The sequence below is a fragment of the Ambystoma mexicanum genome, chromosome 10, assembly GCF_040938575.1.
Source record: "Ambystoma mexicanum isolate Mex_15411 chromosome 10, UKY_AmexF1_1, whole genome shotgun sequence".
NCBI classification, from domain to species: domain Eukaryota; kingdom Metazoa; phylum Chordata; class Amphibia; order Caudata; family Ambystomatidae; genus Ambystoma; species Ambystoma mexicanum.
This window is the reverse complement of record NC_090932.1, coordinates 1,188,372,660-1,188,396,681: the sequence shown is the minus strand read 5'-3', so window position 1 is coordinate 1,188,396,681 and position 24,022 is coordinate 1,188,372,660. Positions and strand designations below refer to the sequence as shown.

The window sequence follows — 24,022 nt, the reverse complement described above, 5'->3', positions numbered from 1 at the left end:
GTGTTCGCAGGGCCATATATTGCAGATGACAAAAGGTTTAGCGCTTACTGGGTGGCTTACATGGTTTGAGCTCCCCGTCTGAAAAGGGGACACTTCCTGATATGTATATTAGCAGGGGAGCCCTAATGAGCATGTGTCTTTTTCTGGGACCCCCCCACCACCCCAATGTGTCAAGCCTGCAATCCTCTTTTAGTGCTCTCGGATTCACTGTCAACTGGCCCTCAAACACCTTGGCAGTGTGCTCTGCAGCACTCAATTTGGGTTTGTTGCACCATATGCTGGCCAGTTTTCCTTTGCCAGTCGTGTTTGCAATTCTTTTTAGGGGCAACACATGCGCCGTATAATGGACATGGGAGCATGGGGAATACTCGGTATACCCACTCTGGGGCCTGCGTCACACAGACATTGGTGATTCCTGGTTCCCAAAGGCATTCCTGTCCCATCACCAAACCTCCAGTATGGGACTTTGACACTTTGCCCAGAGTAGGACCTCTGCAATATTAATACCTGCTTAATCAATCTATGGTTTGTTCTTTGTAATTGTGCCTCCTTTTTTATTTATTTTATTTATTGGGTATTTATAATGTGCCAATACAGCAACTGGTGTTTCATGGAGGGTGCAGGGATGAAGAATAAAAAAGACGGTCCCACCAGGACTTGTATCCTTGGGATCATGCAAGTGCAGTAACAAGATGTGTGGGGGAGTGGGGAGCTGGGGAGGAAGTGTCGGTCAGAGCGGAATGTGCTAATGCTAAGGAGAGAAAGGAAGTGCAGGCCGGAGTGAAGAGCGCGGAAGTGCTGTGTATTGGGGAGGAGGAGGCATGGAGGTAGATGGCCCGTGGGCTAGGCGAGTGCCAAAGGGAGGCCAGGTGGACACGTGCCAGGGGAATGCAGTGGAATGAAGGTTCACGTGCTAAGTGCGATAACTGGGCTGGATGGGATCAATAGGGGTGCAGGCCTGCCAGGCTAATGCAGGGGGAGGGAGCCCGGTAGGGCAAGTGCAGGTTAAGGGGTGCAGGGGGAGGTCAGAGGAGGCCGAGGTGCTGGGGTAGGCTAGACGAGAAAGGCCTGGTCCCCTGTATGAATCAGAAGGAACCCGGCAGCCAGTCAATAAGAGGCAGAGGGGGGACATTAGCAGGGGTGGGGGAGAGGGAAGGAAGAAGAGAAAAGGAGGGTCTTGAGAAGGTTCTGAAACTTAAGGAGATCTGGCTCAAGTTTTTAAGGGGCACAGAGGCCATTCCAGAGGGAGGCTCCTGTGGAAGAGAGAGATCTACCCCCCACTCTCTGCTTGGAAAAGCGTCTGATCTGCAGAGAGTTGGTGCTAGAAGACCAAAGGGCTCTAGCAGAGAGGTATTTAGGGAGAGAGAGTTGGATGTAGTGGGGTCCCAGGCCTCAGAAAGCTTGTGGATGATGCAAAGGCCCTTGAACTTGATTCTCGCAGCAACCGTGAGCCAGAGGAGAGATTTTAGGGCTGGGGAGATGCGGTCCCTAGGCTTGAGTCTAAGGAAATGTCTTGCAGTCCTACTCTGGATTAGTTGAAGGGAGTGAAGGGAGGATTTAGGCAGATTGAGGAAGAGGCTGTTGCAGTAGTCCAGCCTAGGGAGGACCAGACCTCTGGAGACATGGAGTTTCTGGGGGAAGGTGAGGAAAGGGAGACTGCCTCTGAGGAGGTTCAGCTGAAAGTGGGCGTTCTTGGCAAGTTCTGTGATGTGAGGAGAGAAGTAGAGAGAAGAGTCGAAGATGACACCAAGGTTTTATGCCGCACAAGAGGGTGGGGGGAGGGGGACCCATGGACTGTAACCAGAGAGTAGGAGGGAAGGAGAGAGCTGGGGCCCCAATTAGAAGGATCTCAGTCTTAGTGCCAATAAGGCACAGATCGTTAACAGCACACCAGGCCTGTCAGACAGTCAGGAATAAGAGAGGAAGAGGAGGCAGTGGTGGGAAGCTTAAAGGAGAGCTGCATGTCATCCGCGTAACACTGAAGATGAAGAGAGAAGGTGGAGATCCAACGGGCTAGAGGGGCAAGGTAGATGTTCAAGAGCCACAGCGAGAGGGTAGAGCCCTGAGGGATGCCGCAGGTGGAGAGTGTGATGGAGGAGAGAAAAGGGCCCTCTTGAACCTGGGATGGTCGATCAGAGAGGAAGGAGGTCAACCAGTCCAGTGCCAGGTCCATGATGCCAAGAGTATCACAGAGCCGATTTAGAAGGGTGGCATAATTGTCCGTATCAAAGGCAGAGGAAAGGTCAAGAATTTGTATTCTTTGATGGCTATAACATTAGCCGGCTTGTTTGTGGTAATGCTCTGTTATGAACAAATTGCAGACACAGCTACTCTTCAATTCTAGAATGTTGTTTCCGATTAAAAGTTCTTGTATACTCTAATCTGGCACTCCTTGCCCACCGCATCGCCGCTCTCTGCCCCCACTTCCAGTGCTATGCGGACGATACCGAGCTCATTTTCAGGCTACCCTCGGCCTCCTCCTCTTCTTCCCTCATCTCCGACTGTCTGTCTGCTATCCAGGAATGGTGTGCCGCCAATGACCTCTGCCTTAATGCCAGTAAGACTGAGATTCTACTCATCGGCACACCCACTCCCTCCTTCCCTGCAGCTCTCTGGCCGGCCTCCCTTGGCCCCCTTCCTGCCCCTACCTGCAAGGCTAAAAACCTTGGGGTCATCTTCGACTCCACACTCTCCTTCTCTCCTCATATATCTGACGTCTCTAAGAAGTCACACTACCAGCTGCACCTCCTCAGAGGTATTCTTCCCTTCCTCTCCTTCCCCCAGAAGCTCACTGTCTCCCGAGCCCTGGTTCTCTCAAGGCTGGATTACTGTAACAGCCTCTATCTTAATCTGCCTGCCTCCACTCTCCGCCCTCTGCAACTTATCCAGAACAGAACTGCGAGACTTGTCCTTGGCCTCAAGCCCAGGGACCGTATCTCTCCAGGACTGAAATCTCTTCACTGGCTCCCAGTGGCTGCGAGGATTAAGTTCAAAACCCTCTGCATTGTCCACAAGGCCTTCTGGGGCCTGGGGCCTAAATACCTTCAACTCTCTCTTCCTAAATATCTTCCTTCACGAGCCCTTCGCTCATCCGTCTCCAACTCCCTCATGGTCAGCCGCTTCTCGAAGCAACGAGCTGGGGGTAGATCTCTCTCCGCAGCAGGGGCCTCCCTCTGGAACAGCCTTCCTGCCTCCCTGAAACTTGAGGAGAACCATCTCTGGTTCCGGAAGCACCTCAAAACCTTCCTCTTCGCTTCTGCCTTCTCTCTCCCTCTCCCCTGCTAAACCTGCTTAACTCCCCACTGAAATTCTGCACTAAACCTGCATCTTGGCCACTCTCAGCGACCTCGGTCCAGGGCCCAGCCACTCCACTTGCACTGCCTCCCTGGCTCCCCCTGCACTGTGGGACTGTCACTGTATCCCTACAGCCCCCTTCCTAGCACTTGCTCTGCACTTACCTCGCACTTGCCACCAGCTGGCCCTTTTATTTATTATTTTATTACGCTACTTACCGTGTACTGCACTTTCCCCCCCCACCTCCTCCCCCTGCACTTTCTCCTTTTCCCCTTACCTCTGCACTTGCCCGATCTGAATGACACCTGGCCTAGTAGGATCGTTTGTCTGTCTTCCCCTTGTTTCCCTCCCTCCCTGCCTCGTCGCGCCTTGAAACACTTGTGTATAGGCGCGTTACAAATACCATATCATATCATATCATATCATATCATAATGTACTAATCCATCTCCACCTACCACCTTGAATAAGTTTAGAACACCCATCCAAGTGGTCACTTTTGATCTCCTAACTAAGAATATATGTTTTTCCCTTAGATTTATGCAAAATCTTCTTTTTTCAGTTACAACTTCTTTTGTCGGCCATTCCCATATTGTGGCAGTCCTGCCAAACGTAGGCAAACATATGTTCTCCAGGCATTTGCAAAGGACATGGATCACTAGGAATGCTTACTATTGTCATTGAGGTCAGTGATGGCCACATTGTCCCTTACCCTGTGTACACACGCGGCCAACATTCCTCTTCCTACAAATGTATTTTATGCGCTTGCCGTCCTTTATCCCTCATCACTCTTAATGCATTGTGGCCTCTTTTCATCATATATTTATCAGGCTGTTTGCATTTTACAGGTTTTGTAGCCTTTTGGCGAGAATACCCGAGTCCTTGAGGAGGAACCCGAAGATTCAGAGGATTCTAAGCAGATTGGAAAAGCTTGAAGGGAAGCAATACATTAAGATCCGTCCTAATGCCTTCCTCAAGGTCTTGAATGGAATGCGCCCATTTGAGCTATGTTCCCCAGACATCTGTGTCGCCATTGAGGTAACTGCAGTCCTATGATGTAACATAGAATCTTCCATTGTGTTTTTATATGCATGTATGTTTTTGATGTGTCTTTGAGTGATCTGTTTCACGGGGCTGTCTTAACATGAATGCATTGCTTGAAAAGTTGAGCGGTGGGAGCCGATTGTACATCTCAGAATAAAGTAATAGTTTAGACCTTTTCTTGCATCTCTTGCCAAGCATTTTTTAATAAAAGCACTGACATTGACCAGTTATGTACTTTTTTTAGGAATGGACATATTAGACTTCATGACCGCACAATCAAATGTGTGTACTGATTGGATTGTTGGCCTTATGCGTCTCGATAAAGATCAAACTTCTTCCTTATCTTTTATTTATTTTTATGTTTTGTAAAGTGCTAACATTTTGCTTTGTGGCTTCTTCTCAATACTTGATTCTGTAAACGTTGCTATAGTGGCACATCACAGATTGTTGGGAGAGCAGTAGTGCTGGTCCCTGGAGTTTTATCCCTAGCCTAATGTGACGGCCTGTGCCTTAAGCAATCATGTGTGTGGGTTTTGGAGTAGTCCTCAGAAGTCAGGCTGAGGTAAAGGATCACAATGTTCTTCACACAGTTGATGAATTCTATTGCAGCGGACTGGATTTAGAGCCATTATGAAGTGTGCCCAATGGTTAAGGGCATTCAATAGGCAAGGACCCTGTATTTACTTCCTTTTGTCTTTCTTCTGAATCTGGAAGATGAGCCTGTGGTATGTGTGGTGAGATCTCAGTAGTGACACAATAGGTTCTGGTACCATCACATTGTGAGCACCAGGGACCCTCTCTGAGGTCCCCAGTCACCCAAACACTAACAGAGCCAGAAATGACTTTTTGTCTGGCATTCAAAGTATATGCTGGTCTGTTTTGACCCGCATCCTCTGACTGGTTCAGGTCCACAGATCTGTTAAGAGTCTATAGCTTGTTGCAAAAGTCTACAAACCTGCAAATCTGCAGTACATAAAAATACTAAATCATTGTAGAAACCAATATATAAACCCTGTGGAACATTTCTATGATTCCAAACGACAGACAGTATAGGCAGGCACACAGCCATCCCTGCCCCTGTCAGAGCCAAAGGTGAATTCAAAATGACCACCGGCCTTCATGTTACCTTAAGCCAGCCTCTGGAGATTACATGACACTGAGCACATGCCCCAATCGGAAGAAAGACCACCCTCTGCAGCCCAACTCCAACCAATACTTCAAAGGAACACACAAAGGGATGGAGGATAGGCCTTTAAAAGGCAGCCATATCAAGGAGCGCAAACCCTGCAAGTCCCCAATTCTGGAAAGCAGAGACAGCAAAGTTGAAGCCTTGGAAGCAGGTACCTTTGTTATGAGGGAATGGTGGGGATAGTTGTGATTAGAGAAGGGAGATTTAGTGACATTTTAGGGAAGTGAACATTTTGTGAAGGAAGGAAAATATTTTGTTGGGAAGAAAGATACTGAGTTGCAGCAGGTGGGGGAGGTGGAACCGGGAAAAAAAGAGAGATTACCTGTGATAATTGAAAGAATGATGCCTTCTCTATGAAGGAGACAAAGGATATCCTCTGGAATGAGGAAGAGAGGATGTTAGTACAGGGATCAGAGAATATTAGGAGGGAAACAGAAAGGTATATTGAAGTAAGGAAGAAGGAAGCAGATAGCATCTTGGAGGGAGAGTAGAGAGAGATTTTAGAAGAGAAGACAGAGGTGTATACCAGGAGGGGAGAGATACAAGGGAGAGATAAATGAAGAGACTAGAGGGGGAAAATGGGGCAGGAGCATCAAGGAAAATGAGGGGTTTAGTGAGAAAAAGACTGGAGGCGACAGGAGGTTTGACGAGGGTAGGGGATTGAAAGCAAGATATGATTGTGAGAGACAGGAAAGGGTTAAGAGCCTAGAGTGGGGGATAGGCATAGGTTAGCAGGGTGATGAAGAATGGGAGATTACACTGTATGACAGGAAAGACAGCCCAGAAGTAGATATAGCTATGAAAGAAGCCCAGGACGAACCCTGTGAGGAGCAGGGGACCAAAGAGTAGAGCAAGAACATGCTTCCCTACCAAACCCCACCACAATGCACCATATCCCTGGAAGTGGAGTGTCCCACAGAAAAACCCGAGGAGACAGTGAGCAAGAGGACCCCGGCTGTCTGAGAGCCATGTGTCCATGGATAGAGAAAATGTACTCCCTGAGCTAACGGTTGAAGAACCAGATAAACCCAACTGGTTCAACACAGGGAGGAGTGCTGACATCGTCTGTGAGGAGGGGACCTTTTAGTTTGCACCGTTATCTTTTGGAAGACTTATAGGAACATTGGGAATATTTTACTTTGCATCTATCACCTGGCCTCATATTTGTTATAGTATCTGTCACTCAGTGATTTCATATCAAACTTCCTCTGCTAGAGAACAAATAAACTTCTGACCACAACTTGAAGGTTTAGGATAAACTGAAGGTTGGCATTTTGAACAAAGAACAAAATCTCAAATTGAGAGGTCCAAGTTAAAACAGATGCTGAGCTTGTTCTAATTTTGCTTGTATAATCGTGCTACTCCCAGTTTATGAGGCCAGTCAAATGATAGTTTCCTGTCTGCAGTGTTGTAGTGTATGGTATTGTATCACCAATGTATGTAAATGTTAAGAAGAACTCCCAGGTATGCCAGAGGGACACTGGAAGTCCTCAGACTTGGAGAGCCCAACTCCCTCCTTCCCGGACACGGAGGACTCAGTCAATGGAAAGTTCAAACTGTGGTTTAATACAGACAAAACCAACAGGGATAAGCACAGAAACGGAGAAAATCCATGCACATCACGCTCTTCCTCAGCCCGCAGGTTGGTTTTACACTACAATGTTTTCAGAGTGACTTCACAACCTAGGCTCTTCTCCATAAAACCCATCGGGCTCCACGATTGGATATTGAGTATAATACCACCTATAGTGGACTATATAGATGTTTTCTACTGGCTCTCGCATGTCAAGTGGCTGGCCTGGTCCATCCCCAAGTTACTATCTATAGCAATGTTGCAGTTTGGTGGACTTAACATTGGTTCTTGCACGTTGCTACCCACCTATAGGATACTAAACTGTGATTGGCTAGAGTTGACTTCCCCAGGCCTGCAATCTGCTAAGATTGTCAGCTCTGTGTGTACCTCTTCAAGGTAATAAGTATGACTATGTGTCTGCATTGTAACTTGTGTGTACCACCTTAGTCTATGTGAGGGCTCTCCTGCTTGGTGCAACACTTGTCTCACATTGTGGCATATTTGTTGCAGTCTTATGTCTGGTAGCATGAGACTGGCTCTCTTTCCCACAGCTGGTTGCTGACCATTGTCTGCTTCGACCGCGTCACATGTTCAGAGACCACAAATTATGAAGAATTATTTGTATGTACAGCTGATACCTTTGTCGTCTGTGGATTGGAATATCATCCATATCTTGTGGCCTTGGCTGTGGATCCTGTCTTACACATCTTGCTGCCTGTTCAGCCTGAATCAGCTCAGCTTGTCTCTCACTCAGAGGCCTGTGGCCTACTGTAATTTCCCTAAATCATTATAATGTGGTTTCTAAAGTGTCCAGGTTATACTACATTCTCCATAGGTTAGTCACACTTGGTTCTGCCAGGTCCCATAGGTGCTCCTGCAGTGCTATGCAGTTATTTTCATGTAAGCATCTGCAAGCATTGCTCAGGATCTCCTGCTTCTTGTGGTTTCTGCGTTGCTGCATTTGGCTAACGGTAAAATAATAAAATCAATGACAGTATGTATAGGTGTCTGCCCTCTAACTATAGAACTGCACTCTTGTGTTCTTCATGTATTCAAGGGTGTGTTTGTGTCCCAAAGTGCAGATGGCGCATGTGCTTCATGTCTAATGCTGCTATGTTGTGGTGTCTCTAACAACTTCAGCAACATGGCTTCTTGGTGCTTTAGTCAAGACTGTCGATGGATGTGTCTTTGACCATGGTCTTTAGCTCTTCATCCATGCTGGGGTAGAGCCGTTCCACTCCTGGTCTCTAGGGCTGGTTGAGGGGGTATGGTTGGATGAGGGGGTATCTCTTGACATACTGGTCATTCATGGGACCACTGGGAATCGGTCGTAAATAGAATGGGTGATTGCAGTGCTTCCTGGCCTTCTTCCATGTCATGAATTTCTTAGGAGGGGGATGGTGTGGTAGGCTTCCCTATCCCTCTTCAGTCCCCCCTAAGGTCGACCTGTTGACCACATCCTTATATGACAGTCCTTTTGCTCTGGACTGCCATACCTTTGTTATTCCTCTGAGGTGCCTATAGTAGTTTGTGTGGTCGTCAAATGACCAGTGCATGTAACAGTACACTCCTTCGGGGTAGCACCAAACTCACTTCCCTTCATAGTACTTGGGATCAAATGAGTTGCCCCACTTCATGGATTCTGTTGGGAATAGTTGGCATTGTGCAACAATCTCGTCCTTTGCTCCTCCTATGTTTACATTCATCAGGATCTGCATTCCAATAGCCTCTTCAGCTGTTTTCTTGCATTTGGCGATCCAGATTTTGATCCCATGCATTGATGTTGCTGCCAGTACGAGTGCTCCCATTAACCACCTTAAGTCCATCTGACAATCATGATGGACCATATGTAAGCTATCCAGCTTTGGTCTTTTTCTGTCCCCCTTGCTTCATCTTCCATCTTGGCGTGCATCTGTGCCAATCGTGCCACTGCATCTGATAGGGTCCCGTTATCTTCATCATTGGCAGGTGTGAATGTGCAACATGAACTCCCGATTATTGCACAAACTCCTCCTTCCATGGCTGTGAGGAGGTCTAGAACATAGGGATTCTGGAGCGCAACCAACCTTATTGCTCTGAGCTCTTCCTTTATTGCATGGAATCCATTCACAGTAGAGTTAACAGTTACCATGAGCTCCCAGCGAGTGATCTCTAACCACTTGACATTTGTGTACATCTGCACGGAGGGTATTATCAATGCAAAGAACATTTGTGTCCTGCTGAACAGCCTGTGTTCTGCTGGAATCTCGTCTGGTGCTGCTTCTGATGCCCCATAGAAATAATTTCCTCCTCTCTGCTCAATCCTGCTTGCTTTTTTACCTTCTCTGTCTTTGCTATTGGTGCCACCTCGATTGACAGCTTTTTCCTTTTGTTGTTGTCCATTTTTGGGAACTCATCGAGCTTTACATCCTTTCTTGGCACAACCAATGAAGGCATATTGATGTGTACCAACGAGGAAATTCCTCCCCGATCCGTGGCACCTTTCGTATGCTTTCTATCTGCAAGTCCAATAGTGATCCATCAGCACTGCTGTTCCTGCCTTCATAGCAGCGAGTTGTTAAATGGTTTTGCACCCGACGTTCTCGCCAACTTTGACTTCACCATTGTTCTGGTAGCACAGTGCCGGTGTCTAAAGAGAAATTATCGGCATTGGGCCTGCTTCATTTTCTACCCATGTCAGTAACTTCGCACTCACATCCCGTTCGTTCAAACACTTGTCATTTTCTTCCTGCACCTTGTTCACTGATGACAGTGCTAGCATCAGTGCCTTGCTTCCCATCACTCCATCCTGCCATCCATCGCTTGTGTATACTTGGCCATACACTAGTATCTGTGGTCTTTCCCAGCAAACATGCTCTGCTCTTTTCTCCCTCACCCTCACCCAAGGACATGTCAGTTCCCTCAATGTGGTGGTCTTTTGTTTGTCCCTTCTCAGGTCCATCAGCTATGTACTGTAACCCTTCGTCTAATTACCAGTAATTGTTCATCATGTCTAATGTTCTTTATATAATTATCTTCATAGGGGAACATTCCTTTGGGCATCCATCTCAACCTGGCTGTCTTCCCTTGGAATCTTATTTGAGGTTGCAGCATCGAGAGATACATCAGGCATTGTGCTCTTTCTGCTGGTATTTCAGTTGCTATGAACGTTCTGGAGGCATAGGGGATTAAAGAGCAGACATAAGAGCTCTCCCGGTGGTTTCCTTGCCTACTTTTATCATGTGTTTGTACCACATGTTATTAGACAATTGAGCAGTATCAGTGAGATAAATGTCTACCCCTCTCATGTTTGTATCAACACTGCGCTTACCTCTCCTTACCTTATCAGCAGTGTTCTCTCGTCCACCTGACCTGGTCGTTCCGCCTGTTTGGGCAGGGGAATGTTAGTATACAGTACAGCAGTAGCAGTAACAACAATGTCTAATTGCCAGACTATGAATCCCATCAACCCACTGGGAAGTAATAGACACAACATAATGATAATGTTCTTGATTTCCCTCATTTGCACTTACGCAGCTTGATCCTTGCTACTCAGTGATACAGTTGGCTGCCTGAAATGCAGGAAGAAATGCATTATCGTGTTAGTATTGTAAGTGCTCTTAAGCCCCGCAAACCAAATAATCACTTATTGCAAAAGCAAACACCTCCTCCCACACCTTTTTCACTGATGGGTCTCTTAATGTGGCAAGTACTGGGGGTTCACCATTCTCAAGTTGCCGGTATTTTTGGTCCAAATATTCTATAAATGCAAGAGAGTATACTCCAAGGGATCGTGCTCGAAATTTGTTAGGTCTCCATACAGCGTGGAAAAACTGGTTGGAGAAATTATGAGTGACGGGTAGAAGGGAACATGGAGTTAAACAAACAGTACAATCTCTTCGGCTTTCACGTAGACCCTTTGTGTGCAGAAGAGAAAAATAACAGACAGACAGTGTATCCGTAATCAATGTCTACAAGTGCTCCAGTCGCCACTTCTGCTGCTTGGGAGCGTGTGACCATGAGATTTCCTGGTCTCCCTAGGCGTGTAATTCAGAACGCACTTGTAGCTCTCCTAGGTTCTGAACTTTGGCCCTGTTGGTCACTGAGACTTGGTTGCCAGTTGAAGCCACTGCTTTGTAGAGCTTGACGTCTTACCTACTAACTTGACAGCACCTAATGAAATTACGCAAGAGGATAATGTCCCCAACCTTCACAGTGTTTTTGAGTTCAGTCTTGTGGTGCGTTGTCGCAGTCGATCTCCTCGCTGTCCTTTAGGTCCCCCTGGATCCTCTGTATCTGGCGACAGATAAAAGAAAAGCTAGCCACTAGAGAAGTTATGTATTCATACATTTCCTTTCCTAACACATCTGCACTACTCTCACAGTCCTTCAGTGCGCTTATGGGAGGAGCCGGGGGAAGATGCATGCACCATCCTGTTACTACCTCATGGGGCGTTAAATGCTGGTTGGACCCTGTCTTATTGCACAGTGCAAACAGTGCAAGGGGCAAACAGTGCAACCAATCTTTCTTGGTGCTTTGATGTGTCTTGGCTATGCACTCCTTTAGGGGTGAATTCAGGCGTTCACAGACCCCATTTGCTTGTGTGTGGTACGCACAGGAGAACTTGTGATGAATGCCTAACAGTGCTGTGATGTGCTGAAACATTTTGATGGCTAAGTGAGGGCTGTTGTCAGACCGCATGACCTCACACATGCCCCACCTCGGGAAGACTTTCCTAACCAAGAACTTAGCCACTCTAATGGCATCAGCATGTGAACAGGGACCTGCCCCAATCCATGTAGAGAATGGGCAGACAACCACTATCATGTAGTGGTATCCTTGGCAGACTTGGATCATACCCACATAATCCACGTGTAAATGCAGAAATGGGCCTACTGGTCTCGTTATGGATCCTCTCACAACTCTGAGTATGACCTGCTGTAAACTGCTGGCAAGTCAAGCAATTACTCACAAATTCAGCCACGTGTTCTGTCAAACCAGGACAGAACCATGTTTCGAATGGATTGTGTCCTCCCACGTATTCATCATCTTTGACTTGTTGTCCAGCTTCAGTGGCTTTGGGAAAAAAAACAATGGCAGAGGGCGCTGTGCGTCGATGGCGTGGAGTCAATGTCCCTTCGAAGGCCTTCATCCAGGATGATGTAATCGAAAGCATATATAGCACACATAGTGCCTGTTGGCCTCAGTTCCGTTTTTCCACGACAGCGATTGCTTCAAGTGAAATTCGGCACGCCTCATCTTTTGAGCTCTTGCTACAAAAACCTCAATAAATATGTCTGCTTCCTCAACACTGATGACGGTGAAGTCCGGTTTCAATAAATGCCGGGATTGCGGGTCAAAAATGTCAGTCACTGACCCGCACCGTATCTGTTTTTGGTGCCTCGGGGAGGGCCGCAATACCTCTGACTGTTCCAAGTGCCAATCCATGACGGGAAAAGCCTTGAGGGAATGGAAGGGGAAACTTAAGGTATAAAAAATCGCAAACAAATCACCTACCCGTCCCGCTAGGCCTTCGACCGATGGGTCGAGAGGTGACTCTCCTCGGAGGAAGAAGGCCAAGCGATCTAGGTCGAGAAGTGGTTCCCACCACTCTTGTTTATCTTCGAAGAAATCGCAGAGAAGGCACCGAATGTTGCCTTCATCGACTCTGTTGACGTTTTCCCCGAAAGGGTCGCTTGCCATACAAAGAAATCAACCCCGGGCTGAATGGGAAGCCTTCAGGGTGGAAATGTTAATGATTTTCGAAAAAACTAGCCATGCTCCTACTGAGTTTTTGAAAGAAGTTGGAAAGGAAAGGTCTCGTCCTAAAACCTGCGCACCCTTGAGCCTGGGTAAAAGACCTTGATCTAAAAAATCAAAGGATCATACGAGACATAAGGAGAAGTCATGGTTGTCGATGCCATCAAGCCTGGGGGTGCCTTTGACACCCGCCAGGCCCTCAACACCAACATAGACGGCAAAGCCTTTAACGCCAGCTGCGCCACACTTGCCAACAAGGCCATTGCCAAGCACCCCTCCAAAGTTGGCGCTGATAAAGAAAATATCGATGACGTTGATACCTATTAGTACAAAACCTGGCAAAATATATGCTCCACTCCCAAATAAAAAAATTCTTCAAATCTCTTTACTTCCATTTTTGAAGAGGAGGAGTATTCTGAGAATGATGAAGCTTCATTAATCTTGCAGTACGGTATACCCAATGTATCAGAATGCTTTCTCTGAAGAATCTAGAATGCAGGACCTGTATGAGAACATGCAAACAGCAAGTGGGGTAGATACCTCGCCAGAACTTGAATTTGGAAAACCAGAGGCTGGGGAACATGCAGACTCATCTTACAGACAGCTCATGTCAAAAGTGGTTGAATACTTTGGTTGGAGTAGGCCCCCATTGCCCTATGACCAAGACGACCTCACAGACATTCTGGACAAGGGTCCACAAACTGATCCTATTTTGCCTTTTCATGTGGCACTGCAAAAAAGGGTGGCTAGGAACTGGGTGACTCCAGAATCTAATCTGGCAGTCGACAAGGAGTTGAGAAAAAAATACTGCCCCTCCAATAGCGACCCAAACTACCTGTCAAAACACCCCACTCTGGAGAGTCTGGTGCTGCAGGCAGCTATGGCTACTTCCAAACAATCAGCCTACCATACCATCCCTCCTGATGGGGACGACCAGCGTGTAGATGGATGGGCGAGGAAGGTATTTTCTGCAGGGAACATGGCACCAAAATCTGCCAACTCCATTTGTGCCCTCGCAAAGTTTTGGTATACTCTATGGGACTGTATCTCCATGACGGCAGAGCAAATTCCTGAGAGGGATGAAAGGTACGGCTTTTTAGCTATTGTTAAGGACGGCAAAAGAGGCCATGTGCGAGTCCCTTCAATATGGATTGGATTCTGCGGATAGCATCAGCAGATCCATTGCTATAAGCACCGTTATGCGCAGATTTGCGTGGTTCAGAAAGTCGGGTTTTGCACCTGATTTGCAATCTAGGCTTCTCAACATGTCTTTTGACAGGTCTCATCTTTTTGGCAACAAGGCTGACGAGAACATTGAGAAGTTGCAGACCTCAAAGGCGGCAGCCAAATCTTTAGGTGCCGCTATTGGGCAACCTCAGCCTTTTCGTCCTAGTGGGCAACCTTGGAGGGGTAGATCTTTTCGCTACTACTCCTCAGTTGGAAGGGCGAGAGTAATGGCCCTCAAAGAGGCCAGAGAAGATTTTTTCGGGGTGGACGAGGTAGAGGTGCAAAGCCAGCTCAAGAAGCAGCATCCTTACCATCGACCTGGTGAAACATTACTTTGGATGCTTGGGCTTTGGAAACCGTAGCCCATGGTTACTGCTTTCCTTTTATAAGAAAACCTCAGAACAATCCAACGGGGAACCGCTCTTTGAGGATTCCGGGTACGCTCCTGGTGCAGGAAATGTTAACCCTGCTATAGAGAAAGGTGCTATAGAACCAGTGCCGGTAGTGGAGAGGAACAAGGGATGGTACTCCCGATATTTCTTGATCCCAAAAAGGATGGAGGACTTAGATACATCTTGGACTTGAGATACTTGAACAAGTTCCTCAGAAAGGACAAGTTCAAGATAGTCAGTTTCTCAGACCTTTCAGGCCCTCCAATTCTAGGATTGGTTGGTGTCATTGGACTTTCAGGAAGCATATTTTCATGTGCCAATCCATCTTAAGCACAGAAAATACCTGAGGTTTGCAGTTGGCGGTTATCATTATCAATTTTGAGTTTTGCCATTTGGGCTGACTTCTGCCCGAGTGTTTTTGCCAAACTGATGCCAGTAGTGGCAGCAAATCTCATGAGAGGGGGATTCACGTCCACTCCTATCAACGATTTGCTGATCACGGCCCGTTCTCCGGAACAAGTGCTGGATCATCTCAACCTCACCTGACACTCTCTTCACAGTCTGGGCTTCTCCCTCAATTACAAGAAGTCCAATATGATACCTTCCCAAAAGCTCCAGTACATCAGGGCTGTGCTAGATACATCCTTGGGAAAGAGCTCGCCACCCAAGGCGAGGGCTCAAGACATTCTTCAGATGGTTTCCAAATTTCCCAGAGTGCCCAGAGTCTTCCGGCCTTCGATTTTTTTGAGGTTCCTCTGCCTCATGGCATCTTGCATTTTTCTGGTGCCAGAGGCCCGCCTAAGAATGAGATCCCTCCAGTGGGCTCTAAGAACACAATGGTCCCAATTCTCAGGTAAGATGTTGGACCAATTTCAGATTCCAACCAGGGTCTCACAGGATCTTATGTGGTGGACTTGCAAGGAAAATATTTTGAAGGGGGAACCTTTTTGGCAACCATGGCCGGAGATTACAGTAGTGACGGACGCCTCACTCACAGGGTGGGGAGCCCACGCCAACGTTCTGACAATTAGCGGTCGTTGGTCTCCATCAGAGTCCCAACCGCACATCAATCTTTTGGTGCTGAGAAGAATCAGACTAGCGCTGAAGGCTTTTCTGCCCTCTGTACAGGGAATAAATGTCCAGATAATGATGGACAACACAGTGGCCATACACTGTAGGGTCACTTCCACTGTACTGTGCAGAGAGGCAATGCTGCTCTGGTACTGGGCAATTCAAGAAGGAATCGGCGGCGGACGCTCTGAGCAGGCAGATCAGTCTCGCATGAGTGGGAGCTAGCTCAGGAAGTCCTTCAAGAGATCTTCACCCTTTGGGGAACCCCTCAAGTGGATCTGTTTGCGACCGAAGTCAACCGGAAGTGCGAAAGATATTGCTCCAGGGAATTTCCTCCTAGGAGATGCGTTCATAGTGGACTGGGAGTTTCCACTCCTGTACGTGTTTCCTCCAGTCACTGTTATTCCTCAGGTAATCAGGAGGTTCAGAAGGTTTGGGAAACACATGATCCTAATTGCCCCACATTGGGCCAGGAGGACGTGGTACCCGGACCTACTCGACATGTCCATCTGTGCTCTGATGCGTCTTCCACAAAGAGAGGACCTTCTTCCACAAGAGGAGGGTCGGGTTCTCACTCCAGAGGTCAGCACTTTCAACCTTCACGCTTGGTTTCTGAAAGGCGGAGATATAAGGATTGTGACCTCCCGGATGACATTATGGAGGTGTTTCTTTCGGCCAGAAGGCCTGCAACAAAATCTGTGTACCGTTGCCATTGGAATAAGTTCTGCAACTGGTGCAAGGAAAATTATGTAGATCCTTTCTGTGTAAAACACCAGATGTTTTATTTTTCCTTCTATTCTTGGTTCATCTGGGGCTCCAGATTGGTACCATTAAAGGCTAATTGGCAGTGCTGTCCATTTTTAAGCGCTCATCAGAGGAGTGTTCCTATTTCAAAATTCCACTGGTCACTCAATTTCTGAAAGGGCTCACTAATGTGTTCCCGCCATCTCCTTTCCAGGTTCCGGTTTGGGACCTAAATCTGGTCTTTAAATGTCTAATGTGTGCACCCTTTGAACCTCTGCACACATGTCCTCTAAGGTTATTAACCTTTAAAACCATTCTATTGGTTGCTCTAACATCAGCCTGTAGCGTGAGCGAGTTGCAGGCACTGTCATCCAAGCCACCCTTTACCATCTTCCAGAAAGATAGGGTTGTTTTGAAGGTCAAACCTTCTTCTTTACCCAAAATCATTTTGGATTTTCATTTATGTCAGAACATTTTTCTACCTTCCTTCTATCCCAAACCTCACCGTGGTAAGGATGAGGAAAGTCTTCATAGGTTAGATCCTAGAAGAGGGCTAAGCTTTTACATTTCGAGAAGGTCCAGGTTACGAGTTGATGATCAGCTTTTCATTGGATATACAGGACACAAACTAGGTCAGGCTGTTACCAAACAGACCTTATCTAGGTCGATAATTCTGGCAATATCAGAAAGCTACAGGCTGGTAGGAAAAGACCCTCCTGAAGGTTTAAGAGCTCTTTCCACCAGGGGCATGGCTACATCCACCCCCATCCAGGTGATCCTCCTGCACTGATCCACCCCCATAAATTAGAAATATTTGTGAAGCGGGAACGTGGTCTTCCACCCACACGTTTACTAAACATTATTGCCTGGATTCTTCCCATGGTCAGGATGGTGCTTTTGGCAAGGCAGTTTTTCACTATGTCCATGTAAATGTATACATTGTAATTCTACTCCCCCCTCCAAACATAATACTGCTTTGGGAGTCTGTCAAAGATGAGGAATAGGTGGGAGGACACAATCCATTTGAAGAACAAGTTACTTACCCCTGGTAACGTTCTTTCGACTGGATGTTCCTCCCACGTATTCCTCATCGCCCTCCCAACCTACCCCTCAGTAGAATTTCCTGTACTATTACAGCTTCCGTTCCAACAAGACTGAGTATGGTCTCGCCCGTATATGCGGGTATCTCGCTGCAAGAGGAGGAAAAACAGAACTGAGGCAAACGGGCGCTGCGCATGCTATATATGCCCTCAATGACATCTCCCTCGACGGAGGCCTTCGATGGACATCGACTCAGCACCATCGACGCACAGCGCCCTCGGCCAAAAATAATTTCTGAAGCAGCTGAAGCTAGGCAACAAGTGTCAAAGATGAGGAATACGTGGGAGGAACATCTAGTCGAAAGAACATTACCGGGGTAAGTAACTTGTTCTTCTCCAATGCGTGTAGCAATGACTTCCTTCCCTGTGTGTGTTGGATAGTGCAATTGGGCTAATGCTATCTTCAATAATGCTAGTGGCATGGCCACCTTTCCTGTGTTGTTCTGTCGCCATAAGGCATCTGTTGGAGACATTGAGCACCCTCTCCTCGCCTATAGCTCCTTCTCCTCCTTGGGTGCTGCTCCCTGCCACTCCATGATCTGTGCCTCTCCTTTAATACCATTGTTCTCGCTCCTCCTTGTGCATTGGGGTCTCTCTTTTAGTTCCCATAATTCCCCAAAATACGCTGCGCATTTTGCCTCATAATCTGCTGCTTCATTCCCTCTTGAAATAGGATCGTCGCCCTTTGTGGGCTTAGTACTTCATTATTGCTACCTGTGTTGGAAAAGCAATTACTTCTATCAACCTGCCCAGTAAGAGTGCATGCTGTACTCAGGTCCCGTCTGCCCTTCTGAACCCTCTCCTGAGCCATCTTGCCAGTCCTGAGTGTATTGTTGATGCCAGATAGGCCGAGTAAAATAGACTGTCATTTCCTTTTCTATGCTGTTTTCCAGTGCATTAGGGCCACTATTTCTGCTGCTTGTGCTGAGTAATGGGGTGGTAGTCATGCCCTTGCAGCCACCTCATTTGTCCTGTCTTCCTTCAGTCTTACCACTGCAGCCCCAGTATGTCTGACCCCATCAGTTTGATCAATTGTTGAAGACCCGTCAATGTAGAGCATGCCTACCCCCTCAATTGCGTCGTCCTCTACCTTGCGTGTCTCACTGAACATCTCTGTTCTTTGTGCAGTCATGTGCATAGTCTCCCACCTGGAATATATCTGCCAAACATGTTGCTGGGTTCCCACAGTCTTGCATCTCACTATTTTCAAGTATACATTTGATAGTATCACCTGTACCCTGATGCTCTCTGCGTGGTCAGTGTGCTCTTTGGCTTCTGCAGTACCGCAAAGAGGGTGTATTCCACATAAACAGTGGTGGTGCACCCCATCGTTATTGCTGCTGACTGCCCAACTGTGAAGGCAGCAGCTGATAAAGCTTGTTTGCATTGATAATGTCCTCTCGTTACTGGGTCAAGTTGCCCACTGTAGTAAGCTATTGTCTTGTGGCCTATGCTTGTGCTTTGTGTCAGTACTACCTTCATCACTGTACCATCGGTGTGCAAGAACAAGAATAATTCCTTTTTGTAGTCTGGGATCCCTAACACTGGGGCTGTGCATGTTGCTTATTTCAGTTCATCGAATGCTTCAGTCATCTCAGTGATCAACGTCTGTGTCTTGTTTCCCTTCTGTGCTTTCTTCAGGGCGCACAATAGTGGCCTTTTGCATATGCTGTAGTTGAAGACCCATGCTCTGCAGCAGTTGCATAACCCTAAGAACTGTTGAATTTCCCTTGCTGTCGTGGGCTTAGGTGTTTTGCGTATTGTCTCTTCTCTCTCTGGGGTGATCTGTCGGCCATTTTGGGACATCATCTGTCCAATGTATAGCACCTCCTTCTAACAGTACTTTAGCTTTCCCTTGTCCACTTTGTACCCCTTGTCTGCTAACACAGTCAGCATGTGTACTGAGTCTTGTCTGCACTGATAATCTGTCGTGCTGCACATCAAAATGCCATCTACATACTGCAAAACTGTGCTCTCCGTCTGTATGTTGTTCAGGTCCATCTGTATCACTCTGTTAAAGATAGATGGTGACTCGCAGTACCCCTGTGGGAGCTGAATATGTTTCCACTTCTGATTTCTATACATAAAGCTTATAACTTCTTGTGAGTCTGGAGGTAGTGGTACTGAGACGAATGCATTCTTCAAGTCGATGACCGGGAAACAGGCAGCTTCAGCCGGAATACTGCACAAGATTGTCGCTGGATTTGCAACTAAAGGATACTCTGCTTCTACGATATGTTTACGAGGTCTTAAATCCTGTATGAAACGCCATGACCCTCTCTTTGCCTTACGCACAGGATATACTACTTTGTTACATGAGGATTCTGATGGTACAAGAATTCCTCTCTCAATCAGTGCTGCGATTGTCTCATAAATCCCCTTGTCTGGTTCCTTTGTCAGGGGATACTGCTTTACTCCTGGTTTCAGCTTGATCTTCACTCTCCATATGCTCTTAATGAGGCCCACGTCATAGGGACTTGTGGTCCATAGAGTGCTGGGTACTTTGGCCATGTCCTCCCCCCAAAAAGAAGGCAGCACCTCCAGTGCCATGGCCATTCTCTGTGGCACATCTCTGTGGTGTATCTGCAACCAGTAGGTTACACTCATGTCGAATACCATCTCTAGTTCAAGCCTTTCTCCCCTGAAAAGCTCTTCGTCTGTCACTGTTGCAACCTGCATCCCTCTGCTATTGCGATCACTGCTGCCCATGCCCGCCCTGTGTCATCCATACCGTCCACTGCAATCAAATCCTCTCTTGCCACTTCTGCCTCTATTTTCATTGGCACTATTGTTCCCTTTGGCTCGTCCATTGGTGTTTCTGGCCTGAATAGGTACTCGTTTGGAACTCACCATTTCTTCCCTACAATGCCTGGAAGCCATGCAGTGGCAATGTCAGTTCCATACTGGAACATCTCTGGGTCCACTGGCACCCCCTCTGTACTGTGCATCCACAATAGGCTTTTACGTCTTACATTTAGCATGTGTATGCTTGGTGCAAAACACACTATACCCTTGTCTGTGAATGAGATGGTCATGTTCAGTCTGCTCATAATGTTTCATCCCAGAATGTTTACAAGTGTCTGTCGAGAGTAAAGCAAAGGTAGTGATAGAGTGTGATTTCCTATAAATAATGAGATATTGGGGCTCATTACAAGTTTGCCGGTCTGGAAACAACAGTGCTGGTAAGCTTATCAGCACTGTTGTTTCCGGGCCAGCAAACTACGAGTCTGGGGGCGGATGCCGTACTGACTGCCAGAGTCAGACCTGGTGGGCAGAACGGCACCTGCCCACAGACTTTCACAGAAGCACTGGCACTGGTATTAACGCTGGTGGTCCTTCCATGGTCCCCACTCCCATAGAGTCCTATACTCCTATGGGGATCAGCATTTTACCGGCGCCTGGCTTACCGGACTGCTGGGGTTGTAATGCCCCGGTGTTTCTGGCAAGTCAGGCTGCGGTAAATCATTACATGTCCGGCCAGTTTTACTGGCACGGTTACAGCCAGACCAGAAATGAGGGCCCTTGTCTGTAAAAGGAACCACTTCCCGAGCCCCAGAGAATCCTTGAGTGTTTATGGCATCGCCTGACAATGTAAATGCTCCTTCCCTAATGCAGGACCTGGTCGCCTCCGTGTCAACAAGAAAGGAAAACGTTTTGTCACCTATCGTCACCCCTATGTGCGGTTCCTCCACAGGGTTGGGTGTGATCAACAGGATGGGACACATCAAGTTTGTCTGTGGGCTGTCCTATTGAGGGTAGAAGGACATCCCATTTCCTGTTGAGGGATTATTCCCCACCATGGTCACTCCCCCCAGTTGCCTGATTGGAACTGTCGCCACTGTGTCCACGTGTGCTGGTACATTCTGTGCCTGTGCTAATTGCTGTGTGTTCCCCCAATTCTGTGGTGCTTGTAGATACTGTGGTACTGGTGCTGGCATCTGTGGTACCTGCATCTGTGCTTGTGCTGGTAGGATTTGTTGATATCCTGCATCTGCCCTTGCAGGCAGATACTCATCCTGCTCTCCTTGGTAGGGCTAGTGGCCCTGCCCTCCCCAGTTCTGCTGCATTTCCCTTTATCAACACACTCTTGAAATATGTCCTGTTTGCCCACATGTCCAACACTGTGGTGGCTCTCTCCCTTGCCCAAGGAAATGCTGGGTTGTGCTGCACCTATTGCCCATATCATCAAAACCCTCCTTGAAAGCCTTCTTGGTTGTGATGCATCTGTGCCCCATAGCCACGCCCTCTCTGTTGGCCGCCCCCCTTCCTCGGAACCCTTTCTGTGGTCCACCCCGCCCCATAAACCCTCCTCCAATGGCCAGTGCGAACTGTTGTGGCTGCGGCTGCTGCTGTACCTGTGGGGTGGGCTGGTTATCACTGCCCCCTCTATTGCATATTTCAATAGTTTTCTCTGTACCAGCGTTGCTTCATCTGCCTTCCTGTCCTCTGCTTTTTGCTTAACCTTCTCCTGCCACAGCCTATAATGATGAACTATCGTGAGCTGCATCTCCGCTATACTTTCGCCTCCATCCCTACTAATTTCCTTAAACTCTTCTGAACTTGCTCCAGTAGCCCTTGCACTAAGATTTGATAAAATATTGCTACTGTTTTGTCACAAGGCTCTCGAGTTTCGAGGCGCCAATGCCCCTGAATCTCCTGAATGTACTGCATCTTCCCTCATTTTGTGTGACGTTATCGCCCCAATGTTGGATGTCGGGATATTGTGTCATCAGTGCTTGCCATACTGCCGCTCTGCTGTTTGCGAATGGTGACCTATCATGGGCAGTGTTTTTTGTCATCACCCCCGGGAACCCTGTCCTTTTCCATACATCATCAGCTGCATTTCCTAAGATCGATACTAGTAGTCCCTTTACATCTCCCACTGCTAGCCTATGGCCAGCTGTCCTATCTCATAGATCCACTTCCCAGCTACCGCACTCAACGATCGTAACCTACACTTCATATTCTCCTTGTCTGTGTGTTTCCATGGCACATAATGAGGTTGTACCTCTCCTCGCTCTAATAAGGGCATCTGTGTGGATGCTGCGTCCTCCTTGTGTGTCCTCCTGGTCAGTCTCACTTGGCGGTCCCCCCTCTCACTCTCAATGCCTGCGCATACATCTATTGGTTCTAGTATGGGCACTCTCTGTTGACGTCATACACTCTAGTCAATCGTCCCCTTGAACAAGCTATGGATGTCTCCCCTTTCCTTCGCCCTGGGAGGTCTCTTAGTCTATCGATGTAGGTGCTGTGTGAGGTGCAAAAGTCAGTCGCCTTTTGTACCTGCTCCTCCGAGCGGGCCCCTCCTTCTCTGTGTGTGTGTGTGTGTTCGTCTTGAACTCCCATGGCACCCGTTTCTCTTCCCCCATCCCCCGGACTGGGATTGAAACTGCCCCCCCTTCTCATCCCCACTGTACTTGTGGATCTGAACAAACTGCAAATCACCCAGAATAACGCTATCAGAGCAGCCCTAAACATCCCACGTAACCACCACATCTCAGAATCTAGATCTAACTTACACTAGCTACCGGTCAAACAGAGAATTGCACTGAAAGCCTTAGGCCTCACCCACAAATGCCTAGCTAACCAAGCCCCACCATACCTCTGTAGCCGGCTATCCTGACACGCGCCCACCCGTCCGCAAAGAACGGCTCAGACCCACTGCCTAACCATCCCGAGGTTCAAACTAAAAAAGGCGGGTGGATCTAGCTTCCCCGTCCTAGCCTATAAGCTTTGGAATGCCCTCCCTCTCACCATCAGATCTGAAGAATGCTTTAGTGCCTTCAAAGTTAAAACCAAATCCTGGCTCTCCAACCAGCCATGATGTCCGGACCAGCCCTGGGAAACTCCTGCTCTAATCTACCTTCCGTAAATATGTATATTGCTGTATGCCTTGTATATTGTGTACTGTTTAATGCTTTGAATTTATTTAATTGTATGCTTATGTAACCATGTCTAAATTGCGCCCTGATGCCTCCGGGCCCGATGGTGCGCGTTACAAATAAAACAAATACAAATACTTATAATTTTCAGATCTGGTGTCCATGTTGCTACAGAAAGCATCTGCAAAACTCAGTCTCCTCAACGTCAAGTCGGTGTTGGGCTTCATGCTAGGATCGATGTCACTCAAGTTGCACCTACTTCCTCCTGCCCAGGCCCCTAGGCCTGCTCCTCCTTCTGTTGTGCTCGTGCCCCGAGAATTTGTGCTGTCTGTCTATCCTCCTCAAGTCTTTTCCCCTATCAAGTGCTACTTCTCTCTTTACCGCCCTTTTTGCTCGATCATTCTCCTCCCTGCATGCTCATTCCCTTGCCAGTCTGTCCAACTGTAACAACCTTTGCTCCCTCTCAGCTAACTTGCTTTTTCTTGCTTTGCTATCTCTAACTTTCTACCTTATTCCAGCTGCCTCTCCCTTTTCTCCCTCATCTCCCTTTCCGCTCTCTTCCTTTCCTTGAAATCTCTCTCGATCCTTCTCCTCCTCCCTCCTTCGTTCCCTGTCTTTCCTTACCAGTTCCTCTTCTCTCCTCCTCTTCTCATTCAAGTCTATCCTCCCGATCCTTATCCCTCCTGTGCTCCTCTTCCATTAGCTCTGCCCAGTCTACAGCTTTGCTGCTTCTCTTCAGTCCTTCTATTGCTTCGGTCGCCCCTTCTGC

General features: G+C 47.6%; 1 protein-coding gene across 2 annotated transcripts in view; it reads left to right on the top strand.

Moving 5' to 3' along the window:
* The window catches only part of CCDC60 (coiled-coil domain containing 60), an 879,096-nt gene that overhangs the window by 844,840 nt on the left and 10,234 nt on the right, over positions 1-24,022 (top strand). For both annotated transcript variants that reach the window (XM_069619175.1, XM_069619174.1), the window contains one exon: positions 4,141-4,330. In XM_069619175.1, the coding sequence (XP_069475276.1) occupies positions 4,141-4,330 (190 nt within the window). The remainder of the gene's footprint in view (positions 1-4,140; positions 4,331-24,022) is intronic.